Source organism: Leptinotarsa decemlineata, unplaced genomic scaffold (genome assembly GCF_025532065.1).
Source record: "Leptinotarsa decemlineata unplaced genomic scaffold, Ldec_3_MD MMD2_tig00026336_RagTag_RagTag, whole genome shotgun sequence".
Classification (NCBI taxonomy): domain Eukaryota; kingdom Metazoa; phylum Arthropoda; class Insecta; order Coleoptera; family Chrysomelidae; genus Leptinotarsa; species Leptinotarsa decemlineata.
Window position 1 is genome coordinate 2152355 of NW_027412692.1, and position 13286 is coordinate 2165640.

General features: G+C 33.7%; 2 protein-coding genes across 3 annotated transcripts in view; both read left to right on the forward strand.

The window, feature by feature from the left end:
• Positions 1-242: 242 nt before the first annotated feature.
• On the forward strand, positions 243-4367 carry LOC141485818 (uncharacterized). The gene is made up of 5 exons (XM_074183362.1): positions 243-409; positions 488-732; positions 1095-1208; positions 1295-1575; positions 4353-4367. Exons 1-5 carry the CDS (start codon positions 306-308, stop codon positions 4365-4367), a joined length of 759 nt encoding a protein of 252 aa, XP_074039463.1. The 5' UTR covers positions 243-305.
• A 7575-nt stretch (positions 4368-11942) lies between these two features.
• Positions 11943-13286, forward strand: part of LOC111518191 (uncharacterized) — a 151754-nt gene continuing 150410 nt past the window's right edge. Inside the window, exon 1 of one of the 2 annotated variants that reach the window (XM_074183218.1) lies at positions 11943-12095. The gene's annotated coding sequence lies outside the window, so the exon portion shown is untranslated. The remainder of the gene's footprint in view (positions 12096-13286) is intronic. The other variant, XM_074183219.1, reaches the window with a different exon arrangement.

The window sequence follows — 13286 nt, forward strand, 5'->3', positions numbered from 1 at the left end:
CTGTATATCTCTAGTATTCAGATCGCTAAAGTTCAAGTGTGACTGAAAATAATTTTGACAATTTCGACAACGCGAGCTATATCAACAGAATACAATACAAAACCTTTCTCCAATGTTCCAAACTAACAAAGTTGATTGTGACGTACAGTCACAGAACACCCTATCTATACAGAAGCACATCTGAAGCGTTTCCGCTAAATCGCAAGCTTGGCTTGTATATTGTCAACCTCACATCAGTCATTTGTGTAAGTGAGGTTAGGTCTTAGAACAGTAACAATAATACACTCAACTATTAACAACTAAAGATGGCTAGCTACCGAGGTGGAAGTGTTTGTGCCTATCGAGGATGCGACTCTAAATCAAGGAATAGGACGAGGTCTCTCTTTAGATTTCCTAAAGATATTGAAAGGTATGGTTTATTATCGCATGGATGAATGCATTTTTGAATAACGTTTCACCTGAATACTTATGAATAAACCATTTTTAGAGCCAAAGATTGGTTGAGAGCTTGCAATCGAGAAGATTTATTGGGCAAATCATCAGAAGCTCTTTATGGCCATTATCGTTTGTGTGAACTTCATTTTGAAAGTAACATGTTTTTGAATAAATCCCAATTGAAGAAATATTTGATTCCTCGAACAGTCCCAACAGTTTTTGGCCATAACTTCAAACGAAAAGCTGGTGTTCTAGAAGAAGAAGCTGTTAAGCCTGTGAAAGTTAATATTTTATCAGGTAAGAACTTCATACATTCAAATCTCTTTCACGAAATTATTACATAAAAAATCAGAAAACTGGTTTTGTCAATCTGTAATAATAGACTGATTTCAGCTGTTAGATTACGAGTCTTTAGTACTGAACTTGCAAATATTGTTGTTTAATAGATATAGAAATTGCAAAGTTTGTCTAATACTTGGGATTGAAGATTGATCGTCACATGAAATCATACCAGCATATCTGTTCGAACGCAAAAATTCCCTTAGCAAAATTGATCAATATTCAACTGGAGGGCACTGAATGGGAGACGTTTTTATAAATTAGACCAAAATAGTAACTGTTTTCCATACCTATCATTTGAAAATAACTTTGATTTTCAGACATTCAAATAGTTCCACCAACTTCGTATTTGAATCAACCATCCACATCAGGGCAACTATCCGTAGGCTGTGGAACCTTTGAGATGGAAGAATCACCATGCTCAAATATGTCAGGTAAAAATGCGATATCAAAGGGTCGTTTATTGCGATTCACGAAAATTGTAAAAATTTACAATTCATTCATAGGATGTTTTTTGCAGAGAATCTACTTATAAAAGTTGATGAGCCAGAGGAAACTCCTAGCTGCATGATGTCCCCTTCTGCAATGACTCAAACTCCAGCTTCTTTGAGTTCACAGACTCCACGGAAGCAGAAACTCAGACAGACATTGAAGAACATGAAGAAGAAAAATGCTGCCAGAGAAGCTTTGGATACAAAGAAAAAGTTCTCTCTTGATGATTTTGACAAAATTTTTGACCAATTTCTGTCTCAAAATCTTGTTGATATTGTGAAAATACAGGCTAGGCTGGAGTCAACGAAGGCAAGTTTGCCTTCACAGTTTGCCTTCACACTTTATTTCCTGGGTCCAAGAGCATACAATTTTTTTACAAAAATTTTACATTTACTATGTAAACGTTCATTGCAATATATCACACAGAAAGTTGTCTGTAGGCCAGGATTACAAAATGAAACTCTTTTCAAAACATTGGAGAAAAAAATCACTATCATGTTGGATCAGGATAAACATTGTTTTTTGTGTGTAGATGAAATGGCATTGAAATCCAATTTATTTTATAACACAGGAAGTGATGAGATTGTAGGGCTACAAGATTACGGTAATGGTAGCAAAGAATTCATAACAGCAAATCATGCTACTGTTATTATGATACGAGGACTTTACTTCAATTGGAAGCAACCTTTGGCATATTTTCTCGTTAATGAAACTCTAAGGGCAGATGACTTGAAATTAATTATAGAGGAATGCATACCAAAGTTAACAAATATAGGTTTCATTATTGGTGCGTTTGTAAGTGATATGGGTTCAAATTTCATAAAATTGTCAAAAAACTTGGAGTCACACCAGATAATCCAGTATTTATGGTAGGAGATAAACAAATTTTATATTTATTTGATACACCTCATGTACTCAAAGCAACTCGAAATAATCTCTTGAAAAATATCATCGAATTTGATGGAAACAGAACTTCTTGGTCACATATAAAGTATTTTTACGAACAAGACAAAAAATTGGCCTTTAGGTGTGCTCCTAAACTCACGAACTCTCATATCAGTCCTACAAACTTCGAGAAGATGAAAGTTAAATAAGCAACACAAATAATCAGTAACACAGTTGCCAGTGGTACGAACACTTACGTGAGTCTAGGTGGGCTATCTCCCAATGCAATATATACTGCTGAATTCATTGAAAAAATTAATAATTTGTTTGATATATTGAATGCATCGGTGAAGAATTCTCCAAATAGATTCAATAATGTATTTGAGGGTGATAAATACCAAAATGAATTTTTGGAGGATATGATCATGTTCTTGAAAAAACTGAAAGTATTCAATCAAGAGGGGAAAGAAATAAATTCAAATGTTAAATTCATAACTTGCTGGTTGATAACAATTAATGGTATGAAGCAATTATGGGAAATACTGAAGGGTGATGGGTTTAAATATTTGAAAACCAGACGTGTGAACCAAGATTCTCTGGAAAACTTTTTTGGAAGTATTCGTCAGCAAGGTGGCAACTGTATTAACCCAACACCGGTTCAATTCATACGAGCTTTCAAAAAACTTTTCTGCCAAAGTTACTTCAATAGTGGTAATGCAAATTGTATTGACGATTTCGATGTCCTGCTTACTGATTTAAAACAATTAGATATCAATACCCGCATTGTAGATAATGTAGAACAATCCACAGAAGGTGCTCTTGCAGTGGGGGATTATAGCTATAAAAATGAAAAATTGCCAGTACAAAATTCATTCACATATGTTTGCGGTTATATAATAAAGAAAGCATTAAATGTTCACAGCTGTCAGATATGTATAAAATTTTCCAAAGATTCGGAAGATTTTGATATGGCAAAATTATTTACACATTTGAAGGCCTATGACAACAATAAGAGTTTATATGGAGGTCTAAGAAGACCGAATGAAAAATTCATTGAGTATATATATAATTTGGAAAAGATTTTTGTCAACATGTTTGATGAAGTTTGTAAGGGGAATAGAATATCCCATATTTACTATGATAAAATGAAAAATGTTGATTTTCAGCACGAGTGCCCAAATTTTCCAAAGAAATATATAATTACCTTGTTTATTAGGATGAGGATATTCTATTCCCTCAAATATGCGAATAGGGAATTCGGGAAAAGAATCCCTATTGGCTCAAAAATGAAAAAAAACAGAAAATTTGTTATATTAAATCATCTGTGATCAATATAGTGTTAAGCTTATGTAAAAATGCATGCATGTATTATTATAAGAACTGATAAAATATCTATTTCAAACATTTTCTTTTTGAACAATTTCTGTTGTGTTGCTCTACAATATGTTTGCTGAATAAAGTAACAAAATTGTTGCGGTCGTTTGAGAATATATATATATATATATATATATATATATATATATATATATATATATATATATATATATATATATATATATATATATATATATATTTGGTACAATAAAGTTGTTTTTTGAGGTTCTGGTGTTTTTGTGCTGATAAATTTCATTAATATCAGATAAAGTATGAACAGAGTAGTTGAAAACGTTCGTTCCTGCAAAAATAAGTTGATAAAAAATCTGAACATTAAAATAGGTAGGCCTACATCACTTCAGTGGTATTTTCCACTCATACCAAAATAAGAGGTGATTGTTGTTCATATCTACTTCACGTACTGTTAATAAACGTGCAAAAAGAGTTTATTTACTAAAGAATAATGAATGTAGACTGCTAATCAACAAAGAAGCCTCAAGACCAATTTGGTAAAAGAACTTTATGTTCTGGAATATTTAGACCTTCCTAGGGCTGTATCTTCAAATTAAATTGAAACTGTCCAAATTTCACTTCAGAAGCAGAAATGATAAGATTAGAAAGTTCACAAAGGTGTATCACTTGAAATGTATATCAACCGACAGTTTGAATTTACCGCCTAGAAATGACAATATACAAGAAAAGCTTCAAATCAAGGTAACGAAAAATTGACCCCAAAAGATCAAAGTGCCGCCGTTCAAGTTGCGCTTCTGTATAGATAGGGTGTTCTGTGGTACAGTTCTTTATTCAAGCTTATGTTTATTTTCTAGGTAGAGTATACCTAATGGATAAATAACAAATACTAAGGTTTTGAAACGAATCCACCTAACGTAATTTTGCGATGCAGGCAAATGATTCACGTAATTTTGAAGCAAGACCATGAGATCAAAGTAAGCAGAACGGTATCATGATTATTGTAAAATCACGTTATGTTCGTCACTTTCATCCACGCTTTCAGGCTAGTAATTATCATATCAATGGTAAATAACAACATTTAGCTCAGTTTGATTACTTTGTTGAACTGCCAACAAAGGTATTTATATCTATACTATCTTTTACCCGGGTCTTCGCTCGCGGGTGACAGAAAAAAATAACAATAAATATAGAAAAATTCCAAACAGCTGAAACTATAGTCAATTGGATTAGATTGAATTGGATATTATCGTGACTGTGAACAATACAGTGCGACGATATTACGGTACTAAGGGTTGGACGTTAAAGTAGCTAGATTTTGAGATTTTTTTGACAAACAATTTTTTCATCTTACATAAAAAATATTTTTTTAATGAAAATAATCCTATATTACTTGTAATACCTCCAAGAACATGTGTACAAATTTTGTTCTTGGAGGTATCAGATGTAAATTTGTAAATGTAAATTTTCGTGTGAAACCGTAACAAAAAACTTACATTCGCATTTATAATATTGGGAGGAATATAGGGATAGTTGGTGTAAAAATATACTCTTTGGCGAAGTACTTTGGGAGGGACTTGATTTTTTTATAGTCGATTTATTTTGTGAGGTTGCATTCGGATTGTTAGGGTTGTTACAAAGAAACTGTCGAACTTTCGGTAAATTTATTAAATTCGCCAGAACAAATCTAAAATAGATTACAAGAGTTTTTTCAATATATGAATATGGAATACTCACTAACGAGAGAATAATAAAGAAACTATAACCAACGAATAGAAAAAACTCTTATCAAAATTTTAATTATTTCAAAAAAATTTATGTTCAATTTTTGACTTTCTATATTTCTACTTTTGTAACCCGTCGTATTTGGATTCGTAACCAACTTTTACACTCACAGTGCCTAATAAATAAATAAATACCAATAGAAAATGACATTAGCTGAAAATCAACAATTTTGTTATTTATTTGATTTCGAAACTAGACGCTTTATTTGTCCTAATCAGATGAAGCTCCACACCTACACCACTGCACTAATAAATGTAACCTGTTCACTAATAATCTAAGCCATTAAAAATGCTAATGAGTGAGCAATTTTTTTCATGCTTTGATTGCGTATCGGAGAAATTCATTAATCAAACAACTATTTATGTCAACGCAGATGATGAACAACCGCACTGGTCAGTAGCTCGTTAAATGACATATTTGCTGTTATTTCCGATTCTTTATTTAGATTAGATTCACGACTAGAGACTAGACGACTTCTTCGAATCGTCTACAATTCGTGCAAACTACTAATGAATTTCGATTTAATATTAACATTAAAACTTGTGTCAAACCCAATCATTTTGGTATTGAAGACGTATGTTGAAATATTTTTTTGTGTGAAGTAAATCGTGAATCATTTATTAGTTCATTGCAGTTTCTAACCGTTATGAATTCATTCCTGAATTATTAGTCCTGAATATACCGTGTGCCAAATTTGGAATTTACATTTTGAACATTTTGAAAATGTACAAATATTTTGAAAAATGTTGAATCAACAAAATGGCATATCCGCTAACCTCAGTAATCTCATCATATTCGCCTCATTGACTCAAACTTAAAATCTGAAATGGCAACACTTCAATTGTGTGATAAAGCAATGAAAATCTGTTTAGAAATAGTACCCAGAAGACGGAGTAGGTGATTGTTGAAAACATTCATAGAAGGTCAGTTGATGAATTTAATCGTTTCACCTATCAGATACTACCAATTTTACTAGATCAGACTTCCATTGTCTAATATGATATACTCACCCTTAGACCATTGTAGATGGGTACTATCAATTGAAACGTCGCGAAGAAACTTGATTTGAGATCTTTTTTAATTTTTTCATGTTTTTTCAATTGTTCACTTTTCATTTTTTCGCTTATTTTTATTTAATTGTAATTTTATGTGACGTTTCATTGCTTAATATCTATAATTGCTATTTTCAGTAATTCATTTTGATTTTTTAATTTTATTCCATAATATATCAATTCATTTTCATTTATTCTTTCAGAGATTTAAAATCATACTATATAATATTAGACAATTAGGGTCCGAACTAGTAAAATTCAACATGAAACATTATCTACTAGTTTCAAAGATAATACTAATATGTACTCTTATTGGGATATTTCAGGTCACATCTGGTTAGGTTCCTTTTGATATCGTCCTTGTTTATTAATTATGATGAAATTACATTCTCTGCAGTGTTGAGCAAAGTTTGAATGAATGAAACTAACGGTATTTTCAAAACGAAACTGTTTTTAACCCCAATTGTCGACAGGTCCTACGAGGAGACTATTGTAAAATCAAAGCACTTAGGTATGTACAATAGATGAAGGCAGGGATGAAGACATTTCTTATTGACCAATCAACTCAAAGTACCCACGCGCAAGCAACAAGTTTTGCAGTGGTGAATTTGTGCAAATGGTAGTGCACCCACTCTCGATTGAAAAGTCCTGGAATTGAACCTAACCTCAAGTTGAAATCGGGTAGATTCTCCTATGAATACCTCAGCAGTCAATGATGTTGCCCTGAAAAAACAGGCTCATATAGAGATTACTTCATGTGTTTAAAATATGTTTTTCCGTTAACCAGCTGCCGCACCCCGACGAACGATAACCTTCAGAAATTAAAACTAGTGCAAACTAAGGACTAACTAGGTCTTATTTTTCAACGTGTGATTACTAACACGGGTTAGATGATAGTGGGTGAAAATCAATCGTTCAGCCTGTGACTTGAACAACCGACCAATACGGCGGTCGATTGAGGGAGTGAACAAAACACCCCCGTCTAACCGACCGGCTACCGACCAAGGATGGAGAAACTAGAATTGATGATGTTCAGCTTCTGGAACAACTTTCAAGTGGGTAGACTTTACATATTTGATGTTTCTAAAAAAGGATGTCTCCTGAAAATAACCATATTTGGAGAATTTTTGTCGCATGAATCAGTTACGCGGAAGGGAAGGTTCAGTATTTGTTCATGATATTATTTGTTTCAAAGTGTGGTATGTGCAGCACATGTGCAGCATTTTATTTGTGATTGCCCAAGCTACCATCATGAAAGACAATCGTCTAAAACACCAAGTGATTTTATCCACGCACAATATATTGGAACAACGAATAAAATTGAAAGTAATGTTTATTTCAGAGAAGAGTTACATGAAAACAGGTCACCTGTTATCAATCCGCGAAAATCACATTGATGTTGGATACTCATGTTAAAGTATTTAAGCATTGGACTGGCTGTTAAAAGTTCACATTATTAATTCTATAACAGTGCTACATTTCATTTCCATCGGTAAGTCTGCCCAAAATACAATATTGGAAGGTGGGATTTTTCAAGGCTAATGAGCGTGCTTCCATATTATGCTGAGCCTAGGTTTGCCGTTAAAAGTCACTTGAAAAAAGAATACAGGAATTACAACAGGTATGCGTTTATTGAACAGTTCAGAGACTATTCATACTATATGTGATTATCTTTTACTCGAATAGGTTATGAATTTTTATCACATAAACAGAATATCTTCTGAAGAAGGAAATAAATGAATAGGAATATGTGAACTTCATATCATATTCAAGTGATTACAGGATCAACAACTCATCTGAATAACTACTTACTTCATGAATATTGGGTTGCATGAAATCGCTTTTTGTTTTTTAAATAATAAATGTACTTATAATATAATATAATAGTTCATAGAATAGGTTCATACTGAACTCTGGATTTCAGACAGGAATAAAAAACTCGTCATCAGTAAAATATGTTCAAACCGAAAACTCTGAGACATAATTTTTCAAAGAACTATCATAGTACCTAAATATTTTGAGTTGATTTCCTTTCCCAATAACACAGGAAGGAAAAAAATCATTCATTCATTTGACTATTGGCCTTCTCGTTTGGTTCTATTGCCATTTGAGATTACAATGTAACACTAATTGAAGAACAATTGGAAAATAGTTCGGATTGAGATAATGAATTTCAATGATTGCCTAATAGTATTTATATTCATCACGTACATACCAACAGCTATGAATATGCATCATAAGCTTGCGAGTTTAATGAAGAGTGAGTTGTGAAATACGTCTATATAAAAATATTGGTCATTTTCCTGAATCTCTATTGAAGGCTCGGAGACTGTGATATATTTTTACTTATCATCAGTTCCCAGCCGATAATTTCAGGAATGCTTCACCCAACTGTGTTATGAAGCGTGGTAAACGTATGCCTGTAGATAGATATGGCAATGGTTTTCCCCGCGTACATGGCACAGTGGGGATGAATTGGTCACTGACTCCCGGACTATAACGAAATTTTCTGATATCGCTCAAAAATAATACTGATAGTGTATTTATTATGTAACGAAGAGAATCTCTTAACTATAAAGTTCTCTTCATCTAAAATTTTCTACGAACTACGAACGAGTTTCAAAATAATGGTAACACTATTTTCGAAAATTTGAATTATTTAAATACTTTATGGTCTGCTAATTTGTCAAGTATATTTCGTAACATAACTGAAATCAAAATTCCGGTGAACCATTCAGAATTCCAACACACCAATTAATATTTGGCAGCTATTTGGTTCGCTGATGAGATGAGTGCAAAAATCAGTATTTTTAATAGTGGCTATCAATCATTGTCAGTTATTCAGTTTTATTATTTGGAAGAATATTTTGAAAGATAATTAAATATTTAATAAATATGATTTTGATATCGCTGTTTTAATTTTACTCCGACAACTTATCCTACAGGTTGGATTTTTATATTATGTAATGATCAGTTTCGATAAAAAATGATACAAAAATTCAAAAAGTATCAAAATTCAATGTAATAAAAAAATACATTTAACAAGAAAAATATTCGTACCTACTTTGTTAGGTTTGACTTGCAAATATCATATAGTCAGTTATACAAGCTCGATGGTTAGTACCATGTTTAACTTTTATAATGTTATGGAAAATGGAAAAAGGAGACATTTTCTGAAGTTTTGAAGGAATATTAATTTTCAATTCTTTTCCAATCAACAAATTGGACACTAAGTCAAAGAATGAGTTTGATACAACAACCACCAAGTGGAAAATAAAATTAAAATACATTGCCCGATGTATACATCGGGCAAATTATAATTTTGTTGTTCAATTTTGGATTTTGAAGAGTGGAAAAATGAATCAAAACTTGAATTTTCTGTGCCAAAATTACGAATATTTGAAAAATTGGATGATACACAAAAAAACGAATCTTAGTTTACAAGGCAAAATTAGTAATATCCTACGTATGCCTACTTTCAAAATTATTTGTCAGAAAGAAAGTATGAGGGAAATAATCGGTTCACTTATGACTATAATGTGTGGCGAAGCGTATTTCCATGTAATGTTTATGTCAAAGCAATTTCACAGGTTTTTCGCAGTGGTATGTCTGACGTTTCGTCTACTACTGCGGTAGACATTATCAAATGCGACGTGCTCGAGTTGGTGCTTGAGTTGTTATTCCCGGTGTTCCCAACGCAGAAACTACAATGCTCTCCCCATGCCCCCCCGGATTGAGTGCCCTGAGAAAGAATCTTGCCCAAATGGTTATTGTATGCAGAAGCTAAAATCCCGTCCATAAACCCCCACTCATACCTAAGTGGAGTTCAACCTGTAAATGGGCACTTCAGCAAAATTCACATCTGGCCTCCTGCGGTCGATAGTCAGCCTTTAGGTGCTTTCACTCTCGTATCTGTAAGAAAGTTTGTATTAGTAATCCGTATATGAATTTTTATGCTTACTGGAGCCGCCTGACAGCGACTTCCAAAGGTGGTCGTTGGTTCTGCTTCGTGGGCCTCCCTTTCGCGAAATCTGGGCTGTTGAGCGCTTCATGTAGGCCACGGTGCGCTGGACTGGCGTGTGTTCGTATTCTTTCGAATACATTTTCAGTGTGCTCTCACATGTATGCGTCTACATAGTGGATGTTGAGGTCCAGGTATCGGTAAATTAATCTGTAAGGTATATATCTTAGAGCGTTTACAGCAGCTCGTAAGCAAGCGTTCATGAACGTCTGGATATCGCGTCTGTATGTCGCTGCGCACTGGCCCCAGGCAGTGGAGGCATACAGTCCGATGGGAAGCAGTTTCACATGGAGACGTATGTTACTTCTGCGGCCTATAATCGGGTATATAGGTTTTATCGAGCGGCTCTCACCAGCTCTAGTCCCTGCCATATGTGAGACCTCCTGTCTAGGGTGACTCCCAGGTATTTCGCTTCGTTGGTCCATGCAAACTCTTGTCCGTTGAAGATGACGTTTCCGGGTGAGCAGTATCGCCTGACTTTTGTCAGGGTTTATACTGATTTCCCAAAGATTGGCCATTCCTCTATTATGTCCGCTTGCTGTTGCAAGTATTTAGTAACTTGCGCTTGGCTAGTTGATTTCGCCAGTAGAGCCAGTCTGCAATGTATATCGAGAAGTGGTGTGGGAAAAAACTGTACCTTGTGGGACCTCCAAATCACAAAAAACACAATATGTTGAGTTTGATGTCGAATTTTTTTCACCGACACAAGTAACACTAGAAGTACCTCAGGGGAGGTTTTTCGTCCTTTAGTGTATACTCTTCCTACTCTGAGGGAACAATACTGTAAACTTCAATTTTATGCGCAATATACATGGTTTTATTTCTCTCTTGATTTTGAAAATTCTTCAAAACCAGTGAAACGAATGGACTGGATTCTGAATACATATTTTAATATATTGAAATATCTTAACAATGATTCAATAGAATTTCATTGGTTGAAAATGTTTTTGGATTCAGGTACTGAAAGTATTGTTTGTGCTTTTATCGTTCTGTTATTTCAAAATATGAATTTGTCGTTAGAAAAAGAGCAAAATTGGGCAGGTGTTTCAAAAAACCAAGGGCCCCGACGTGTTTGTATCTCTTCAATCTACTCATAAGCCTTCTGTTACACCCAGTGCTTCCACAGCCAGGTTCACCAGCTTGAGTCGCTTAAAAAATACTCCTACTTTTGCTCTCTCGTAGTTGCAAACCATCCAAAGGAGGTGATCTGAACTCATGATCGCTTTGCAGGTTCTATACTTATTATACCATTCTATTGGTGATTATTGAAGCTCCTTTTCAATTATTTAGATAATTGTAATCTCGTTGTGATGAACATTCAAATAAAATATATTTTCACTGATGAGAAAACTTGTATGTATGACCACCCTATAAATGCATTAAGCTTAGGTACGTTACTCGCTTATCCATCGTTGAACTCTCCAGCCCATTTCCTCAAATTGCGCGGTTATACCAGACTAATCGTCCGGACTATCATTTATCCTTTGACGTAACAATTAGTACCATCAGCCACGATAAGTACTCCAAGCAGAACGACTTCTGGTGGGGGTACTCCGCGTTTCATTGAAAGCGATGTAGTGAAGAAACGTCAGTCAGTTTATGTTAGTCTGCGTGTTAGTGAATTGTATTTTTCATTTTCTATGCGGCCACACGTGAACGTGATGTGAATTTTTTTATTGTATATTAAACTATTTCGGTTAGTGATGTTTGAGTTATAGGACTTTGTTTCCACAATATTTTTGGTGAGTTCTGTAGTTCTTAATGATAATATCGATAAGATTCAATGTATTATAAAGTATTGAATCACCATTTAAGAGAAATATGTTTATTTTTCAATTAGTTATCTGAAATATCTTACTGGTAATTGTATAATTTGAAACCACTCTAATTAATTGATTTTTGAATGGTTCTGTTAATCAATATTTAATCTGATAATTGAATTTAATTGTTTCAGTTTGTTTTTGTCATATATATGAAGGTGCAAGATTTGAGTTTGTATTACAATTAGATTTTTTTGAATTGTAAAATTTGATATAGTTGTTTCCCGATAATTTGATTTCATCATTTTATTCTGAAGAATTTTCAATTGTTTTGGTAAATGGTTCAATGATATTGGATTTGTTTCCGTAAAATTTTCAGGTGCATTATGAATTTTTGTTTATAATAATCTTCCAAAAAAAACATATGATGAACAATTGATGATTAATTTTTTTTCAAAACCCCCACCTCACGATTTGATCTTCACAAAGTTTATTTGAAAAATATATCACATCTTTCGCTAGCACAGTAGCTATTTCGAGTGATTCAAATCACTGAACTGACTGAACATCCAATTGATGAACATTCGGTATAATTGATGTCACTTTTATGTCGTACCTCCTTGGAATACTTCCATATACCTAGCACTTTCTGTTAGGACTGTTTCAATGTTTTTTCATCAAATTAATTGAAGTGTCTGCAGTGTCTGCATGTCTGCAGTGACGAGCCTTTTCAGGCTTTATAATAAATTACTCCACGAAATATTTTATAAGGAAGTTCGAGAAATTCACGAGAAATCACGTAACATCCACCAAAAAAGAACAAAATCAATTTCTACACAGGCAATCTTACTAGTGAAAATACTTAGATCATTGTCATTATAGACTTCACTACCAACTCCAGTCAATACAGGAGTTCCACAAGAATCTATACTGGGGCCGCTACTTTTCATGGTCTATACGTCACAGTTTCATATTTTAAAAGTCAGTTTTACGCTGATGACACCCAATTATTCCCGGAATTTTCTGAAACTGATACGCAATATGCATGTGGGAGGACCTCCAGAGATTACAGGATATTTCAAAAAAATATTGTCTTGGCATCAACCCTCTAAAATCTGGGACCATGCTATTTGTAAAAAAGCGTTACGAACTCGGATCTCGGGTCAAATCTTG

Bases quoted from the DNA above. Each gene is read 5' to 3' on its own strand.
- LOC141485818 (XM_074183362.1), top strand. From the start codon at position 306: ATGGCTAGCTACCGAGGTGGAAGTGTTTGTGCCTATCGAGGATGCGAC. The intron at 410-487 runs GTATGGTTTATT...AACCATTTTTAG, and splicing joins TTTCCTAAAGATATTGAAAG to AGCCAAAGATTGGTTGAGAG. The intron at 733-1,094 runs GTAAGAACTTCA...TTTGATTTTCAG, and splicing joins GAAAGTTAATATTTTATCAG to ACATTCAAATAGTTCCACCA.